General features: G+C 45.1%; 1 protein-coding gene across 2 annotated transcripts in view; it reads right to left on the reverse strand.

The window, feature by feature from the left end:
- tenm4 (teneurin transmembrane protein 4) overlaps positions 1-20,278 on the reverse strand; it is a 286,524-nt gene that overhangs the window by 83,060 nt on the left and 183,186 nt on the right. For both annotated transcript variants that reach the window (XM_083772809.1, XM_083772808.1), the window contains 3 exons: positions 15,506-15,652; positions 14,079-14,295; positions 6,108-6,227 (listed from right to left, as the gene is read on the reverse strand). In XM_083772809.1, the coding sequence (XP_083628935.1) occupies positions 6,108-6,227; positions 14,079-14,295; positions 15,506-15,652 (484 nt within the window). The remainder of the gene's footprint in view (positions 1-6,107; positions 6,228-14,078; positions 14,296-15,505; positions 15,653-20,278) is intronic.

The raw sequence follows: 20,278 nt of genomic DNA on the forward strand, positions 1-20,278 counted from the left end.
TCATCGCGCACCACCCGTCTCAGTAATAGTTTTTATGCTCAAGCAATCAGGTTGCTCAACGAAGAGATGAAAGCGAGACGTAGGTAGTCATGTGCAATATACGCAGTTTTTAAACTGTACACTGTTACACTGTATGGTTTTTGTTGTTGTTGTGGGGTTGTGTGGGTGATTTGTTGTCTTGTTGTGTTGGGTTGATGTTTTTGTGTGTAATAAGGCTAAGAGTGCTCCTGGCACAAGCATTTCATTGTATGTCTGTACCTGTATGGATATGCATGTGACTAATAAACCTGAACCTGAACCTGAACCTGAACCATGTCAAACCTCCTGGTCAAAGCTGTGGGAACACACACAGAGGACCATGTAAAACCTCCTGGTCAAAGCTGTGGGAACACACACAGAGGACCATGTAAAACCTCCTGGTCAAAGCTGTGGGAACACACACAGAGGACCATGTCAAACATCCTGGTCAAAGATGTGGGAACACACACAGAGGACCATGTAAAACCTCCTGGTCAAAGATGTGGGAACACACACAGAGGACAATGTCAAACATCCTGGTCAAAGATGTGGGAACACACACAGAGGACCATGTAAAACCTCCTGGTCAAAGATGTGGGAACACACACAGAGGACAATGTCAAACATCCTGGTCAAAGATGTGGGAACACACACAGAGGACCATGTCAAACCTCCTGGTAAAAATAAATATTCATGAAAAATCATAAGGAAGCTAAGAACCTAGCATCTGTATAACGGTAGAAAATGTTTACTGTACAGTAAGTTTAGCCTTTGCATACGCCTGTAAGGTTGTCGAACATGGTTCCAGTTCTAAAGGGGCCTTTGAGACACAGAGTTACAGACCCCTGGTGGTCCCCAGAGCTGACGTTTAGTACCAGTAGCATAAATAGTGTCAACCTAGAGGGATGGATGGTCATTCACATGCAAGGGGGGGTGGGGGTGGGCGTTGACGCTGTCATATTTTTCAACCTAAAACCCTCAGTGAACCCTATTAACAATGGTTCTAATCTACGGTTGTGTACATGAGGATTAAACCGTGCCACATTTCCCCCCCCACCCTGGTTTCTAATTAAGCGCTGCTATAAGAGATCAAACGAGTTAACGGTCACCATAATGACTTAACGTCACCATAATGACCTAACGTTACAACAAATTGAAAAGCCGCCGTTGAGAAATGACGCAGCTCTACCGTTGAGTTCTTTATCTTCTAGGCACACATGTGATGGAGCATGTTCGCTCGACCAATCAAAACGATGGCGAGGAACCTGTCTCAATCCATGTCATCATAATCGGGTGTCATTTGGAAGAAATTAGCAAATGAGCAGAGAAGCCACGCCTTAGGCTCAGGATAATGTGTAGCGCCGACCTCTTCATAACCCCCAAGCTTTGTGTATTTGCTTATACTTTAATCTCAGAGGGAAATGTGTACTTACTCCACTACAGTTATTTGACAACTTTAGCTTCAAGTTACTTTGCAGATTGTGGAGGAGGAGGAGGAGGAGGAGGATGTGGACTGCAGGGTGGAGGTGATGGAGCCACTATCACTATATCGATCGCTCAGGAGAAGGCTGTCCCCTCTCACATCAGTCTAAAAGCCCCTGCAATGCAATCCTATCTGCTGCTGCCATGGCTGGAAGGAGTTACTCTGATTTGTTCTTCTTTGTTTTACTTAAAGGTATATTCAGTGATTTCACTTAATTCAAATATCATTTTTCTTTTATTTATCTTTGGATAATCCTCCGTACTATAGAGTGTATATATATATATATATATATATATACACATCTCTTATCTCAATCTAACTTTTTTATATTTTTATATTTTTCATAAATGAATGCCATACTACTTGATCATTGAATTTGAAACCTGAACAGTACACCATTGAATGAAATATAAAGAAAAATAAACAAACCACACAGTACTCAGTCATGAGGTAAATGTACTTAGTTACTTTCCACCACTGGCTGCTGCATGAGGCCACTGTGACCCCGTCCGTGATTTGGCTCTTTAGTAAACACCCAGCTGCACTCGTGGGGTGATTGCATCATCATCCCATGGCTACTGGAGCGGTAGCACTGCAACCAACGCTGCTACACAGCACAGCACTTCTCAGAGCCAATTAGCACCTGGTCATCCACGGGTCCCCGTGGGACGGGGCCTTGTCCCCACTCGGGACAAGTCTCCTGTCCCCCAAATTACAGTTGAAGTGCTGTAGCGAAGCTTCAAACCGTGTTCTGCTGTGGCCGCTTATAGTTTGGGCAACGCTCCCGCGGACCAGAGCTGCTGTAAAAATAACACACTCAGCTTCGGGAGGGGGAGGGGGGGGGGGGGGGGGTTGATTGGCTGAGGCCGTGAACAAAGGTCTGTTCTGCCCTTGGGTGTCGCGCCCTTGGCACGGGTGGGGGGTTGTGAGAGTTGTTTGGTTTTCCCAGCGACGCAGAGCGGAGGTTGTGGAACTGATGGGGGTCCCAGATAGCGATGACCTTGCGCCGGTGCGATCCGTCATCGGCCACACTGATCCAACCCCCCCCACCCCCAGTCAGGCTCTGCGTGACAACCTGGCGTGGCCGCCGGTCTAACACGCACACACGCACACACACACACACACACACACACACACACACACACAGATCCCCGCCGGCGGTGGGCGCTAATCGATGAGAGGATTCACTGGCTGTTATCAATCATGACAACAGCCTTAAGCCATGTGACAAACCTTATTAAGCTACCTACAGCGGCCTGCGCAGCCTGGAGCCCTGGGGGAATGCATCAAGCTCAAGGAGTTAACCCTGCCAATGGGAACTGGCTATCCTCTCATACAAATGATGAACAATCATTCGCCGGCAGTGGCCGATGTATATTCATCATGAACCCACTGACCACTTTACACACACCCCAATACACTTCTCAAGGGCAGTGGAGGTGAAACTTAGTATGAATGGCAAGGGGGAGAATGGCATAAAAGTGGAACAGGTTCGCTTTTTTCTTTAATTTTTTCTCCTTTCTCATATAGTCTCGTGTAGCCAAACAACTATTCCACAATCTATGAATGCTACATATATAGAGTCTGGAACTACAGCTTACAACTACACTTTGTCACATCCATCCATCCATCCATCTTCAACCGCTTATCCGTAGTTGGGTCACGGGGGCAACAGCTCCACCAGAGAGCTCTAGACTTCCCTCTCCAGAGCAACATTAGTGACTTCCTCCTGGTGGATCCCGAGACGTTCCAAGGCCAGTGAGTCAATGTAATACCGCCCCTGCCGCTCCGATTCTCCGGCTGATCTCCTTCTCCGTCCTCCCCTCACTCGTGAACAAGACCCCAAGATACTTAAACTCCTTCACCTGCATGGGGCAATGCCTCATTCCCTACCTGTCACTTACATTCACAATAAAATAGATCAAAATACTTACCGGTACTCAAATACAAATACTTAATATATATATATAAAAAATTATATCTGGCTAGCGAGACTAGCCATATGATAAAGACACCTTTTGTTTTCCTTCCACGAGAAAAGTTTCAACCTATAGAACAGGGAAGGGTGGGAGGTAATTTCAAAAACTAAGCCCTTGGACAATAAGGAACACATCATAAAAATGAGTTGAGACAGCTTTCCCATTCCTAAGTGGCTGAACAGGTGCATTTCTGATTTCACGCTGCAATGAGCCTGTTTACAGTGATTGGAGGGGAGTTGCGGGAGATAGGGTATGTTTACAGGGACACCTGGGAGATGGAGTAGTGTTTACAGAATACATATGCTGGAAGGGAGAGAAGGGGAGCGATGGACCCCCGCATAGGAAGAAAGGTGGCAAAAAACAATACTATATATAATATATGTGCGCGCATGCCGAAAAGATGGAAGGAGCCGAGTCAGTGCAGTGGAACAGGACATGACACAGAGACAGAGGGAGAGAGAGAGAAAGAGAGAGAGGGGGGAGAGAGAGAGAGAGAGAGAGAGAGAGGGGGGGGGGGGAAGAGAGAGAGAGAGAGAGAGAGAGAGAGAGAGAGAGAGAGAGAGAGAGAGAGAGATTTTTTGCATGAAGGCAGATCGACATAAAGATGGAGGGAACGAGAGAGCGAGAGAGAGGGAAAAAACAGGGAATGATGGAGATCAGCCCAGCAGCAGGGATGCAGGCTTTTATAGTAGGGTGTCATGCAGTGACTTATGTTGGTGCTGGGGGGTGGGGCTGGGGCTTCTTGCAGAACAAACACCAATCCAAGCTATGCTGTGATGGAGGAGCTCGCCTTGGCACAAGGATGTTATAAGTGGAACGTGTTGTGTAACTTGTGTGTGTAAGCACATAACTACATGTGTGCTTGTGTACAACCCAAATCCCAACACGAAAGGAAAGTGCACAGACATAGCATACTAGGGATTTTGAACCAAAGCCTGATGCGGTGCTATTATGATGCTATTATGACAAGTAATTCTTGTCCTACTTGATGGACAGAACATACAGCATTGACGATTTCTTGCTGTGCAGTGCACCCCTTTCACTATTGTATATACTGATTGCCTGCCAATGATGGGATTGTTTTGTCATATTCTTCTAAGCAGGGTTCATCGCCATGTTGACTTTTTTTTGTCAAAATTAAATTTTTACCATGGACATACAGTACAAAATAACTAAAGTTATGGGGGTCCTTGCAAATAAAACGTTTGAGAACCACTGTCCTAATGGACTCATAATGTGTCATAACTCATAAATAGTCTTAGTATATAATTTTCTGAAGAACACCTGGATACTTGACATTCACTAATTGGGATCAAAATAAGAACATTATAATGGTGTGTAAAACAGGAAAGAAAATCCCAAGGACAAGACCAAGTTAAGTCTTTATCCTTTAACCTATACTGTTTCTCGGCCATGTCACAGGTCTCAACCCTGGGCCTAATTAGTCTTCAGGGTGGTCATTATCCAGTAGCATGGTGACATGACATCCAACTTTACTTACAAGGAGTGTCAAACTTTCTATATATGTGTAGGAGGATTTGGATGTGTACTCCAGGAAATCATTGTCAATTCAATTCAATTCAATTCAATCCATTCCAATCCAACGTGCAGTACTTAGTTTAGACAGTTACTGCAGGTTTAGTTTATTATTACAAAACAGACATTAACGAAGTAAGCCCCGTTTTATACATGGGCCATTCTAAAATAGCCAATCTACAAGCTCACAACGCGTCGAATGGCACCATTTTAGATCTGCAGTTCTTTTAAAGAAAAACGAGACACATTTGGAGGATTTTTGTACTTTTGCTTTAGTACTGTAAGAATACTTTTACTCAAGTGAATCTTTTACTGAAGAGTATATATTAGTATTTTTATATTGTGGTATTTCAGAGCCTCATCATTCACTATGGCAGATTGTAGCGATGAAAGTGAATTGTTTCATGCCATAACGAAGTTTCTTCTAGTAATTGCACACACCTTGTGCCTAAACCGAGATTTAAATGACACATTATCTCACTTAGGACGAACTAAATCTATCACAGGCAAATGAATAGCGGCCATCTGTATGCTGTGTTTCGCTGCCACTGTGAGCTGCTTTCTACTGGCATATTTCACTATTTCGCCTCCCAACTTCTATTGATGCATAGAACACTCTGCAGTCTACCAGAAGGGCTTTGTTTGATTTAGCTGGGAATCAAGCCAAAAGAGCTCCCAAATTGGTCCGAATGAAAGCACAAAGCTGATCAATGTGGGACACATTTTGGATGGAGGGACTGTTGTGGGTCGTGCCGGTATTAGGATTTGGCACAATAAACCTCACGATAATACATAGCTCAAGAGATGCTCAAGAAGGCTGGTCTACAATCTATCAGGTTAGTAGTGGCAACTTATCAAGATTCATTTAATTGGCTGCCGTAGTCACCTACTGTATCTTTCTGATTGGCTGCCTCGTCTCTAGGCAACCAGACACTTTTTGCCTCTACTCGACCTCTCAACCAATGGGATAGCATTGCAGCCAGCAACAACCCACTAGTGTCTGTATGTGTGTGTGTGTGTGTGTGTGTGTGTGTGTGTGTGTGTGTGTGTGCGTGCGTGCGTGCGTGCGTGTGTGTGTGTAGTGTCTTTACCTGCCATCCTGCCTAGTGATGGTATAGCCATAAGAGGGTCTTTTGATGAAGCTAATGTTGACTCCAACCAGCGGCGTCCCGTCTGAGGTCACCACTTGTCCGCGGATGACACAGGCGTGGCTGTGTGGGAGAGAGGAGCTCAGATCAATACCAGGACAAACTTTAACCTCATTCAAACCCAGCATCCACATTCTGGGCGTAGCACAGACGGACAAAAGCGCTCCAAGAAGTCAGGTCCAGTTTACTAAGTCTAGATTCCATTACTGTGGCTCACCTGTGAAACCATGACAGCGTTCAGGAAGAAAGCACAGACTGCGATGGATAATTCGCCCACAGCGTGGGGCAAATGCAAGTGGACGTTTTGGAGGAAAAACGGAAGAAATAAACACAAGCGACTGTGACAGCCAAACAGAACGACACGGTAAACAAACAAATAACGTGGCGGGACGCCTCTCGAGGCCCTTCCAATCCGCAGTAGAAGGATAATGAGACGGCGGAGGCTTCGCTTTTCCTTGGCACTAATTAAAAAAAAACACACAAAGGGAGGATTTATCTTTTCCATTATTGCATTCAAAGAGAGAGAGAGGGGAAATGACAGGCAGGGGGGATTGCGCAACGCACTTGGCTAGTTATCAGGGCCTCGACAGATCGGTGCTCTGACATTGGGCACCCCACGCGCCGCATAAATTAGACCCAAGCATCAGTCTCTACGTCAATCGATAGCGGGAACTCGTCCAAAGTCGGGAGGGGGGGTGGGAATCTAACTGAACTGACGAGTTGGGACCTTGTTGGGTCGTCGCTCCTTCCTTGTCGAGTCGTGCCCTCACCATTAGTGCCGTTCAGCTGGCGCTTGGTCAGCATTTGTTTCTGTGGTGGTTTGCAAAAAACTAAAAAAAAACATTTTACAATGAAGTCCCCAAACAAATGCTTCACTGCCACCGGCTCCATTGCACCCTGGCTATTTTAGATGCATTTGGGTCTTAAACATTTGCCACGTACTGGAAACAATTAACACTGGCGTGTTAGTGGCTGCCCTCAACATGTCCTTACCAGAGGCAAGAGCACTCACCCCACAATATCCCAGGTCCCCAGGAACCCACTTTTATGTTAATTAGGCTGGGTCCCCTTCAGAAGTCCTTGGCTATCCAACACTGCTCTGTAAACAAGCAAGGAGATACTGCTCCGAATCCTCACGCCCCCACGCCCAAGATCCATCTGGGTGCATTTACATAGAATTACCAGCAACGTTAACCCAGGCGCTAGCCTGACCTAAGCAGAGACATTTCTGGTCTAGAGGGGCGGGTCGCGCCTCAGAAATGCGCGCACCCTGATTGGATCTCATCGATCTGTCCGTCACCCCCGGCCCCTCCTCTCCCTCCTAGTGCAGCGCTACGTCACATCATTTAGAGCGACGCCCACCCGGAAGGGTTGACTCCCACTTTTAGACTGGTTCAGCCCACAGCTTTTTCCAGGCTTTCATCTTTCGCGCAGACGAAATGAAAGCCTGGGTATCGAGGCTACCCAGGCGCTGGCCTGGCTGCCTGCGATTAATCATTCATGCCGGCAGTTTATTTTAGAAATTCTTATTTAAAAGGGCACCGGGGCCCGTCCATGTTCTCTTAAGATGGAACCGTGAAAGTGGAACTATCTCCTCCCTGCCTCTGTGAGCCACATGGGGAGAGAGAACGATTCCTCGCCATCAAGACAAATGATTAAAATATTGACATCAAACATGGCAGAAAGGGAGGGTGAGCGGCGGAGAAAGTGTGAAGCCGTCGTCCCGGAAACCCACCAGACCTGTGAGAGTCCTCTGACTGGAGGATGGATGGATTCACAAAGTCAAGAAAAAGGAAAAAAAAGGACTTCCGAAATGTCTTGAACCCTACGGTTCATCGTGTGCCATCTGGAGTTGACAGTGAGGACAGCAGGAAGGACGTTACGTTGCTGGGATAAATGTGTCACTGATGCACCACAATTATTCCGCAAATCTACTACAAACCAGTAATTCAGAGCAAACCGCATTGGTATTTAAAGGGGCATGAAACCCTAAAGCAGTGGTATCCAAAATGGGGGGTCGGGACCCCAGATGTTAGCTTAATGTGCAACATTGTTTTCTCGCACAACAGTAAACAAAACAACATACAGCAAAAGTGTATCCACAGGGTATCTACTGTAAACATTTCTAAAGTTGTAATTTCATTACTTTTACGAACTTTTGAATACAAAATTGGACAAAGAGGCAAACACTGTGAAAACAGCCGATCTACAAGCTCACACACAGTGAGCTATTTTCACAATATTTATCTGTGGAGTCAAACTAAATGTAATGCCTACAAATTACTACTGTAATTCCAAGTACTTCCCCAATATATTATTTTGGGGAGTTGTGGCCTGTAAAGTGTGGGAAACCTTGCCTTAAAGGCTGATTTTGTAGTTTGCTTTCCTGTGGAATTTAAACACTTCAGGCAACACAGCTGCTGCTAAAATCATTCATAATAATGGGTGTTAGATTTAGGCGTGCCAATGTGCAAGCACATACTAGACAGTGGTCAACATTATTGTCAATGCTTGCACAGTGTCACGCCTAAATCTAAACACATTACTATTTCCATTATACAGTATGTAGCTGTGTAAATGTGTCAGTGTATACGGTCAGCCTTATGCAGCATTCCATATTATTTACAAATAAATGCATAACAGAACCGGAATGCTACAAAAATAAACAAACTACCTGTACAAAATCAGCGTATGGGTTTCATGCCCCTTTAAGAAAACGAGAGAGAGAGAGAGGAAAACACACTGCTTCCAGGAGGAAGTATGGAAGACTTTGCAAGGCAAATAAAGTCTGGCCTCATCACAGTGGCAACAACAACATCATTACCCATGCAAACGACTTGATTACACGGTGTAATGGATAGCTTTATATCAACATGTCCATTTATTCTGTCAGTCACCCATGGTCCCTTTCCTCCTTTCCCCCTGTGCTAAAGAGATGAAGACGCCTCCCTCTTTACCTTTAAGCTCTTGAATTACATAAAACTGCTAAAAGGGATCAAGTACTGCACATCCATTTCCAGAAGCAAACAAATTACTTTCACTGAGGGGGAGGGGGGGGGGGGGGGGGGCAATGATAACTAAAAAAGAAAGTGTTATCTGTGTTATCTGCCTGGAAATGAGGGAAATGCCCTCTATTTTTCACGACTCTGATATCAATTATATTTTACTTGCACCCATACAGCGGCGTTCCAATCATAGACACCATTGTATATTGTCTATCGAATTGTTTACTCGTCTACTTTTCAGCTCCGGCCTAATTTCTATCCCTTTTTCTTATTGTAGTCGATTTCGCAGTTTCACTTATAATCACGTTGTCGTGCTTTGTCATTACAAGTGCCAAATTGTACCCACATAATGTCAATACAAGGGATTATTGATGAGTGAGCTCGCTAGGAATCGTGCACAAACACTTCACGAATAAAATCCCCATTTAATGCTGTGCTCAATAGCCCAGTGATTAAGTGGGGTCACACAAGATCTGAATCCCCCCCACCCCACCCCCCCCCCCCCCCTTTCCCCTCACTGTATATGTATCTTTTCCCTTTTTGCTTCCTATATGATGAATTCCTGTTCTGTTCTTTAGCTACATAGAAATGTCTATTTGTATGTCCCTAAATGTTTTGATGAATTGAACAATGTGGACCCTGTTGTAAACAAGTGTAATGCTTAATTGGATCGTCCACTCACAGTTACATGTAACAGTCTTTGTATTGAGTTTGTGCTTGAAATGTACTGTAAATTCTGCAAACTGTTAATAAATATTTCAATCAATCAATCAAACTTAAAGGACCTATAACATAAAATTCTACTTTTTCAATTTCTTTTGTGTTTTTGGGGCTCCTATATGTGTTTTCTATCCCCACAAATAACCAATTTTGAACAATCAGGCTTTCATATCATATGGGTGTTTTAATGGAAATTGCTCTCAGGAACAGCTCAACTGATTTTGGCCTCATCGTGATGTCATCAATGTCACCCTACTTATATAATTCCTCCTATTCTTCAGTCTTCAGTTCCAAATTTGCATTTCCACTTTGTTTACAATGTCCACCATTGTTGATTTTCCAAGCTGGCATGGAATGGAAACAAGCCTGGGTTTATCTAGCATCAGTATTATAATGACTCAAATATTAAATAATCTGCATATCAGCACCCCACCACCTCAGGACATTGTGGTACTGCAGCTAAAACTGCTTTCAAAGTCCAGAAAGAAATGACAAGGCCTGGTTATATCAGAGTGGTGATTGAGGCTCAAACCATTAGAAATAAGTTTGAGGGACATAGACAATATGATATTAAATATTAAAAGCAGTTTTAAAATGCATGTTATTTGCGCTTTAATGGACCACAATGGAAACGTTGGAAAGCACCTGGGGCTTTTTGTGTTCTTTTTAACATAGCTTTCTAAACAAACATGCTTATAAAGTATTCAATCAATCAATCAAGAGTCCAGGGATGCCATGGGGTCCTTGAGGGGGTTCCAGGGGGTCCTGAGCAAAATATGTATTACTATTTATCACTTTGTTAAACGGACACTTCACCCTTAAAATAATTTAAAAAAAAATGTTAATGACGTTTAGAAGATTTAGAACATCTTAGGGGGGCTTTATGTGCGTAATATGTGGTTTTAGATATGTCAGATTTTAGCAGTGAGCCCAGTGTCTCTGATGTCATGGACACTGGGCTCACTTACTTCCCGGACAAATGTTGTCTGAGTAAGACAGCCCTCCCCCTATCCACAAGGAGGAGCAGTGCACCAAAGCATTATGGAAATTGTAGTCCAGGAAGGAAATGAGCACCCTGGGCCTGTTCCTGTGGGTCTGGAAGTTCCGGGGACCCCCCAGTGACCCCCACACAGAGTTTCACCCCTCAGTTCACATGGGTGTGATTTTACCACAAAAATCGCAGAAATAGCTGATCTACAGATCAGTTTGTAGATCAGCTATTTCCGCAATTTTAGCCTATAAAATTATAAAATGTGTCAGTAATCTCTTTGTATATTTAATTCATTTGTCATATCTGCCCTGTGCAATTTGTGATTATGGCTCCTAAAAACAAGCAATTATTTGTGTGACAATTAATCACCTGACGAGCTGGGATACAACGATTAAATTATTAATCGTGACAGCCCTGTTTGTATGGGTGTGTGTGTGTGTGTGTGTGTGTGTGTGTGTGTGTGTATGTGTGTGTGTGCGTGCGCGCGTGCGTACATGTGTGTGTGTGTGTGTGTGTGTGTGTGTGTGCACACGTGCGTGCATGCATGTGGTGTCTGGGAGCTGGGGTTCTGCGTCCAGCGGCTGATGCTTTATTCAGTGGCACCTTTGCAGCGTTTTGTGGTGGGAGACATCAGGAGCAGCCGTCCAACATGTCTACTAGCAGGAGGAAGTGGTTTGGGGATCAATAGGGGGATGATCAGGTGACCAGGCAGGCCTGCATCAGGCCTGCGAGGCTCATTTGAAAGCCCACCGCCCCGCTGTCATAAGCCCTCATATCTGTCAGTGGGAGGAGGAATGAATACCCCACCATGAATAATAGATTATAACTGATATTTTTAGGTGAGCTGAGGTCTCCAATCTTGCAGCTCATCACTGAATTCCTCTTCTTTACTTATTTATGGTCGCATTTTCTTATCGCGGGCGAGAGAGAGCCCTTCCTCTGCCCCTACTGTACCTCTTTGGCTCGTCCCTTTCTGTCTACCCAGAGCAAAGGGGGAAAAAATGGTGGTGTTGAGTCTGAGTGGTCCTTGAATGCCAGCAAACATGAGGGAAAATGTCACATAGTGTTATTCTCGAGTGTCGGTCCAAATATCCACAAAAAAAGAAAATGTCTTTGGCTTCGAGGAGTGTTCATGTACAGCACCATCTTGACATTTTCTAAATGCAAACTGGATATCTTTCGGCCATGTCTGAATATCCACAGACAGGAAAGCAAGATGGAATATTGCATTTGTTAAGGACGTACTTGAAACATCCTTCAGTGTGGATTGTGGACAGAGTGTGTCCACAGAGTGTGGACAGATCAACATCAAATTAGCAATGGCAAAAATGTGTGCACGCACGGACAAACACAGTCACGCACGCACAGATGTACGCATGCACACATGCACGCACGCACACAGACAAGAAAAAACAAAGCATCGTTACAAACACCCAATGCTGTGATGTGTTGTGTAGCGAATTACTGCAAAGGAAATTAACCCGCCTTGAGCTGCGGGCAGTTCAAGTAATCATCAATTTCCACATCAGGAACAAGTGTCAGCTCTGCCAGACTAAAAATAGGGACGTGTTAACCCACAACCACTTCACCATCGTTTTAGGAGGAGATGAAATGTTGCATCACACCATGTCTTTGCTAGTGGGCAGAAACCTTGTATCTCCATATTTCAACTTTCAACAACGTTTTTATTAAATGTTGCGACTACAGAACATTATATCCACTTCCTGAAACGGTTTTTGGAATACAAGGTTCCTGACAGCGACGATACAGTATGTTATTCAAAATGAGGTTCTTCTGGTTTGCCTTTCCGACATCATTTTCCCCCTGTCTTGATCAAAACAGTGAACTATACTATTTCAAGAATATTTCAGATCTAACGATGCTTTTACGCCTGCGGTGCTTATTGTTGATGCTCATTTCAAGGGAGAATAAATAAGCCACGATGAGATGCAAATGAGGTGACACAGACTCACGAGCGATTAAAGATGAAAAGGGACAGAGACAAAGGGAGAGAGAGAGCGAGAGAGAGAGAGAGAGAGAGAGAGAATCAGAGAGGAATCACATGGGACTCTGTGACAGCTACCCCTGCCTCGTATGAAAGCATCTCGGATTCCTTGGCCAGGGCCTCGCACGCGCTCTGCCTTTGGGAGAACGAGCCTGGGATGGATTACAATGGAAGTAATCACAATACATGAATGTGAGACGTCTGCCATGGCTGAGGGAGCGTTCCTCAGCCGCCCGCCACGTCCCCTTTCTGTCCATCATCCTCCTCTGTCCGTCATCCTTCCAACTGCGAATCACACACTGTCCGTCTCACCCGCCGTTCGCGGCACAGCCGCCCACACCTCTGCTATTGTGCCGCCGGGCATCGAGCAGTCTCGGCTCAAAATAGGGAAGTGTTTTGAATTCTGTCAGGCTCTATTAGCGCAATGGCCGTTGTTCTAACACAGGGGCTCTTTCAACCTGGGGGTCATGACCCCTCGGGGGGTAGCCAAATTATTTTGGGGGGTCCCTAGATTATTTAAAAAAAAGAAAAAAGGAAAAAAATGAATGGCTGGAAAACATAGTATATGCAAACTTTCCTTAACGCTTATATCTGGTTTCAGTATTTATTTATGATGTATTTTCTCTATTATTCAGGTTATTGTAGTGGTCAATTTGTATTGGGGGTGGGGAGGGGGTGCGGGGCGGGGGTCCCGAGACATGGCCAAAGCATTTCCGGGGGTCTTCACTCTCCAGCAAAAAACGTTGAGAACCCCTGTTCTATAACAACACAGTGGTTTTCAAAGTGTTGGCCGTGGCTTTTAGAGGGACCGACAGGGGGCTCATTTTTGTTATTCATTCAGTAGAGTTAATGTTAGGCACTGTTAATTTGGTTAAGGTTAGGCATATGGTTAGTCTTGAGGTTAGTCCGATGTCAAAACAATGCCAGTTTGAGTCCACTTGGTACGCATTTGATATCTAAAGACATATAACCATTCTCAAAGACACATTACTTTTCATAACTAGGAATTTGCTGTGACAGGTTGCTGAAACAAAACATCAAGGTTGAAAATAGGTCTCAACTACCCAAAGGGAAGGTGATGGTCCCACTATTTTGGGCCCATTCCAATTAGCAGCAAACAACGCGGTGGAATGACAGAGCCAGACCGCCCGGCGTGTTCCCCTGGCCACCGAGGAATGCACAATGAGACTCACCTGCCATCGAAGGGGTTGGCTCCCGGGACCACGTGGGTGCTGTCCCTGCCCACCAGGAAGCGCACACGGTCGTAGAAGGACTGCAGGTTGCTCTGGGTGGAGGACATCTGCGTCTCCTGGATGATGTCCAAGGGGTCCGGAGAGCCCACACACAGAGAGGTGGTGTGACATGTAGCCTGCAGACAGCAGTCTGGATCCATGCAATCCACCAGCCCATCTGCCAAGGTCGGAAAAAAGTCACACGGGCACATACTGTTGTTAACAATAGCACAGAGACACACACACACACACACACACACACACACACACACACACACACACACACACACACACACACACACACACACACACACACACACACACACACACACACACACACACACACACACACACACACACACACACACACACACAAAGTGGGGACCGGGGACCCCCAGGGGTCGATGAGGGGATTCTAGGGGGTCCCCAGCTCAATTACTGGTAATTCTGAGAGTACAAATTGTACCATTTTGGTTCAATTCAATCAGTATACCCTCTCAGAGTTATGGGGCTCCCTGCATGGCCCTGCACAGTAAACTGGGGGTCCTTGAAATGAAAAGAAAGTTTGAGAACCACTATAGTTTAGTCGGCGGGGGAGTTAATTCATGTTGATAGTTGATTCCTGGCACAGTTTTGAGCCAAGTCTCTTAACACCTGTCTTTTCCTGGAGAACATCTCTGCGCCTCTGGCACCGTTCACTTCTCTCTCCTGTAATTTGGCTGAAATGATTCGGAGCTGCTGTGCTGCGCGGTGCACTTTTTTTTTTCTTTTTTACTTTCACCGAAGTGGGTCATCCAACACCATGCCCTTTGCTTTCAGGGACCGATCTGGCCAGATGGGTGGTAAAAATAAACCTCATGCTGTCAGGAGTCACTCAGATCCCTAGCAGGGGCCCTAGCTGTCTTTTGCCTTTGTGCTTGGTGTGGTCCCAACGTGCTGATGGGGAGACAAACAGCTCTAGACTGTCTCACTAACAGTCACATCTGCCGCAGTGCCTCCAGATCACTGAGGCCCACCCAGCCAGCTCTCTGTGTGTGTGCCTTGCTCTGCTCTGGGCTAATTAAGGGCACAGAAAAACTCTCTCTCTCTCGCTCTCTCTCAGTCTCTCTTGGGGCCTGGAAGGGGCCTGGAAGGGGCCTGGAAGTCATCCCTCATTCTCACCTGAGCGGGGAGCATAGCCGCACGACAAATACATATTCCTTCCCTATTTAGTTTACACACGGGGGGTGGGAGCATGCTGTGTGTGTCAGAGTGTGCGTGTGTGTGTGTGTGCGTGTGTGTCCACGGGTTGTTGATTTTCATTTCAGAGTCAGAGCGTGTCTAGTTAGCGGTGGACACTGGGCCGGTGTCAGAAGGTTGGCTTGTTTGTTGATGATGTGGTATTTTACCTCCGTCGTTGTCCTTGCCATCGCTGCAGGCGGTTTCCATGGACGTGTCACAGCCGGTGCCCCTCCAGCCCAGCTGGCACACACAGTACCAGCCGCCGTTACCCAGAGTGCACCTACCATTTCCGTTGCACAATCCAGGACAGCCCTCTGTGTAAACAAAAACAAAATGGGGAGAAATTCACAAAGACAAAGGTTGGGTGAGGAATGACAGCCAGAGGTGGTTGCGAACGAATAATACAATGTTGTATTTTATATACATTAGATATAAATACATGAAATACCATGAATACAATACCATGAAAATAATGTGACTCAATGTCAACAGTTTATTGCTGTAAATTTCCCGGTGTTGTCGTGACTTAATTAAACCCTATAAGTTGTTGACCAGCGTCCCCAGGGGTTCACTCATTTTTTTCTCTCTACACCAAATGTATTAGCTGAAAACAGTCCATATTGTAGGCTATTTTTAGTGAATATTATATAGGGATGCTTGGGTTCATTTGGTTATTAAAGGCATGTTGAGATTGTAAACGGGGCAAGGGCAAGCGGTAATGTGGCCCCGGGCTGAAGTTGATTAATTTCATACACCTTTTGTGAAGCTTCTCATATCCCTTAGTAGCAAAAATCAGATAAGAGGGATCTTCTGAATCAATATTCACTCATTACTACAGTAGATTGGCCTGCTCCATCCAAGCTGCTATCTACAGGCTGTTAGCAAGAATGTTATACATTCCTTTACTCCGCTGTAATTGGATCTGTTTTTAAGTTTATTTTTGTTTGTTTGTTTGTTTGTTAGTTTTAAATGTAACTGCTGGAGCGTTCATGCCATTCTGATTGTTATCGTTGGCGGGGACGCTGTGAATCACAGCAGGGATTGCAGAGGTGGCTGCTGAAAACGGCTCCATATTGTTATTGCTCTCGTTCCTTGATGAATAGTTCTGGAGAACGCTGCGGGCTAATCAATAAGATTATCCCCTCCTCAGACGGAGTGTTGCCTTCTGTCCAGCACAGAGGAGAGGAGAGGAGAGGAGAGGAGAGGAGAGGAGAGGAGAGGAGAGGAGAGGAGAGGAGAGGAGAGGAGAGGAGAGGAGAGGAGAGGAGAGGAGAGGAGAGGAGAAGATAAGAGAGGAGAGGAGAGGAGAGGAGAGGAGAGGAGAGGAGAGGAGAGGAGAGGAGAGGAGAGGAGAGGAGAGGAGAGGAGAGGAGAGGAGAGGAGAGGAGAGGAGAGGAGAGGAGAGGAGAGGAGAGGAGAGGAGAGGAGAGGAGAGGAGAGGAGAGGAGAGGAGAGGAGAGGAGAGGAGAGGAGAGGAGAGGAGAGGAGAGGAGAGGAGAGGCCACACACTGAGCTCCATGGTGTTATGTCAGGGCTTGTTGTCGCTCCTGGGCAGAAAGTTGGATCATGCCAAGATGCAACAAGATGCAACAAATAGCCAAACTACAAGCTCAAAAAGCTTGCAGATCTGCTATTTTCTCAAAAATCTTGAAACATTTTAGAAAATGTGGAATTTTGTTTTTACATTTTAACAACACAGATCTTGTATGGGGATCCCTGGCAGCTGGCACAACATATTTTCAGATGGGGGTCCATACAGCCAAATAGATTTTGTGGGGTCCTTGACATGAAGAACCATTGCACTATTTTATAATTGGTTGTATGACAATCTATGTCAATGTATGATGAAATGCCCAAAATAGGGTTTAGATGCTTAAAGGGATAGTTCAGATCTTTTTTTAATTAAGCTGTATGAAATACTTGCCATTAATATAGTGGTTGCAACTGTATTAATTGATTGTCTGAGTCCTGTGGTGGGAGTTCTGCTCTGATTTTGTTGAAAGATTAAGTAGTTCCGGTCATTTTGTGGGGGGCACAGGGGAATATTAAGTAAATTAATCCACACAACTAATGTAATTTGTATTGTTGACCTATTTCTAAAATATTAGTGCAACTTTCGTAATTCTTTTACCCCTCTATCACACGGGGTAAAACTATGTTTTTTGTGTCCATATCACTACGCCCAAAAAATAGAATGACGTTAGTCACGTTAGTGACATTGAATCACACTGCACAGGTTATTTGTCTCTTTCTTGACAAGTAACGTTTTGGACAATTTGCAAGAGTGAGCTTCGCTCCTGGGCATGTGACCACGAGGGGGGAGAAAAAAGGAGCATAAACGAAAGGTGAAACATTCTCCTGAACCTCTCTGGGGATGAGCTTCACAAGGACAAAATACTACTACTGTATGTCACAGGATTATCTCTTGCTGCAAATCCACATTTAACTGCTATCTTTACGATGCAGGTCCCCGAGAAGGGTCAACAACGTCTCAAGATATTCCTATAAAATGTTTAAAATGAAAACAGTCTGTCAGTGTTTTGTACTTGCAAGCGAGTTGTCGTGAATTGAGAGGATGCTGTGTTTGACCCATTTAGTAGACCAAAGATGGGGTGGCTGCCTAACTGCTCTGTTATCACACAGCGAGCGAGGGAACAACAAACAGAGAGAGACAGAGAGAGAGACAGAGAGAGAGAGAGAGAGAGAGAGAGAGAGGGTGAGAGAAGAATGTGGGTGGTGCTAATGAATAGAAGAAATACTGGAGAGAGAAAACTGAGGTGAAGAAATAGCAGCATGGAAGAAAGGGCAATAAGAAGGAGAGGAGAGCAGAGCAGAGGAGTGGAGAGGAGAGGAGAGGAGAGGGAAACAACACTGAGAATAGGTTGGAGTTGAATGTGGTTCTTGGGAAACCATTAGCATTTCAAGAGCGATGACAGGCTGATAGATACTTTGTTGTACGACAGTGTTGCACGCCGGAAACAGCCGATCTGCAAGCCCACAATATTTCACAGAATGCGGCGTGTATGTGAACGTGCAGATCGGCCATTTGTTGATCGGCCTCATTGTACGACAAAGCATGAATTAGGCACAAGTTAACACCTCTCTTTGCAAGTGGCGACACATTCATAACTCGTTTGTGATATGATTCATGACAGATGCATGAATGACACGCCATTTACGACAGGTAAGTTATACATGAATGGCACAGTGCACAAAAATGCCAGTGTGTAGATTGGATGGACGCATTTTACCAATGCGTCTCCTACGCACTTTAACGTGAACTTATAATTTTTATACCATGGTTTTGAAACCCATTCTTTTCACCCAGTGTCAATTATCTAATCCTGGGCTCTACACTCCCTCCACCAACCTGGGGAGAGCAACGGACTGACCTCATGCTGCCTTCAGTGCATGAGCGTCCAATCCGCTTCTTTTCACTTTCTCCCCTGTCAGGTGACAGGACGTAGCACGTGGAAGGAACACGTTATTCCAACCAGTTCCTTTCCCCTTAATCAGGGGCCCTGGCCGGCTACTTTATGTCTTTTTGTGGCTTTCGCCTTTATTTTATATTCTTTATGGAGGGACAGACAGTATGCTGACAGGAAATGGGGAGAGAGATGGGGGGAAGACATGCAGTAAAGGCCGTCGGGATCGGGAGTCGAACCCGCGGCACACTGCCAGACTGGATTACCAGCCAAGGTGCCTGGACCGCTGAGCCACGGCCCAGGCCGACTTTTCTAATGGCACTCCCTGACGAACACGTATTTGACGACTTTTTGGGGTTATTAATCCAGAATAGCCTCTTTTATATTTACCGTATAGTAGCTTACCCGTCGCTAGGCAATGCTTACTTCCGCTGTGGTCGGTCAATGAAATGTTGGCCTTTTTCTCTGAAATTGAAGCTCAGATTTAGGTGAATATACAGGACGTCGATGTTAGGAGCTCAATAAAAGATCTGCGCTACCTCACGGATACTATATTGACGCTTCTGATGAAAGGGAAAGTATCCAGTGGCAGATCTGCAATGGCCCGATAACTACTTCCGGTTCACCAGGGTGAATTTTAGAAACGTCTGGCATTCGAAGAATGCATGCACGGCAGTGAATGAATTTTGTTTTCTAATTCATGGAATTTCTTAGATTTTTTATTTATTTCTTCATGATATTACTGTAACATAATCCTTGAATGGAATGGGGTTTTTTTTCATGTTTTTTAATCGTAATGATTAAAAACCAAATGTAGGAAAAAAAAGGGACCCATAAAAATCGGTCTGCGACCCAACCTTGGGTCCCTACCCAGTATTTGGGAACCAGTGAGTAAGAGTGTCTGTCTGGGCATGGGCACACTTGAGCCGACAGCCGCGGACAGAAGAAGCTGTGTTTTACGTCATTTCCGAGTTTTTAGACGGCTGGTGGATGGAAAGAAGCTCCACCCCCGCGGCTGATTGCCGCGGAGGAGAGCGTTTCCGGGAATCTGTCCGTCACGGCAGTCAGCCGCAGGGGTGGAGCTTCTTTTCCATCCACCAGCTGTCTAAAAACTCGGAAATGACGTAAAACACAGCTTCTTCTGTGCCCATGCTGTCTGTCTGTCTGTCTTGTCTGTCTGGTTTATACTTTGTCAGTGTTGCACACGGAAAATCATAAGCATAAGCCAAAAGACGATGTTTGCTGCTGTGTTATTGCTGCCATTTGTTTTCACTTCTACACAGGGCCAGGCTAAACAGTCCGTCATCTTTAACAGTCCGTCATCTTTAACAGTCCTCCTCGCAAGCATATGGCGATATGAAATAATAACAAATCGATCAGCCTTAACATTGCTGTAAAATTGACATTAACGGTGGTGGATATAAAGAAAAACAGCAATAATAATAATAATAATAATAATAAAAAGAAAATAACTATTTTATTTCATTCTATCGATACTCCCTCTCTTTGGGTTCT

The sequence above is a fragment of the Protomyctophum parallelum genome (assembly GCF_964188405.1).
Source record: "Protomyctophum parallelum genome assembly, chromosome: 9".
Classification (NCBI taxonomy): Eukaryota; Metazoa; Chordata; class Actinopteri; order Myctophiformes; family Myctophidae; genus Protomyctophum; species Protomyctophum parallelum.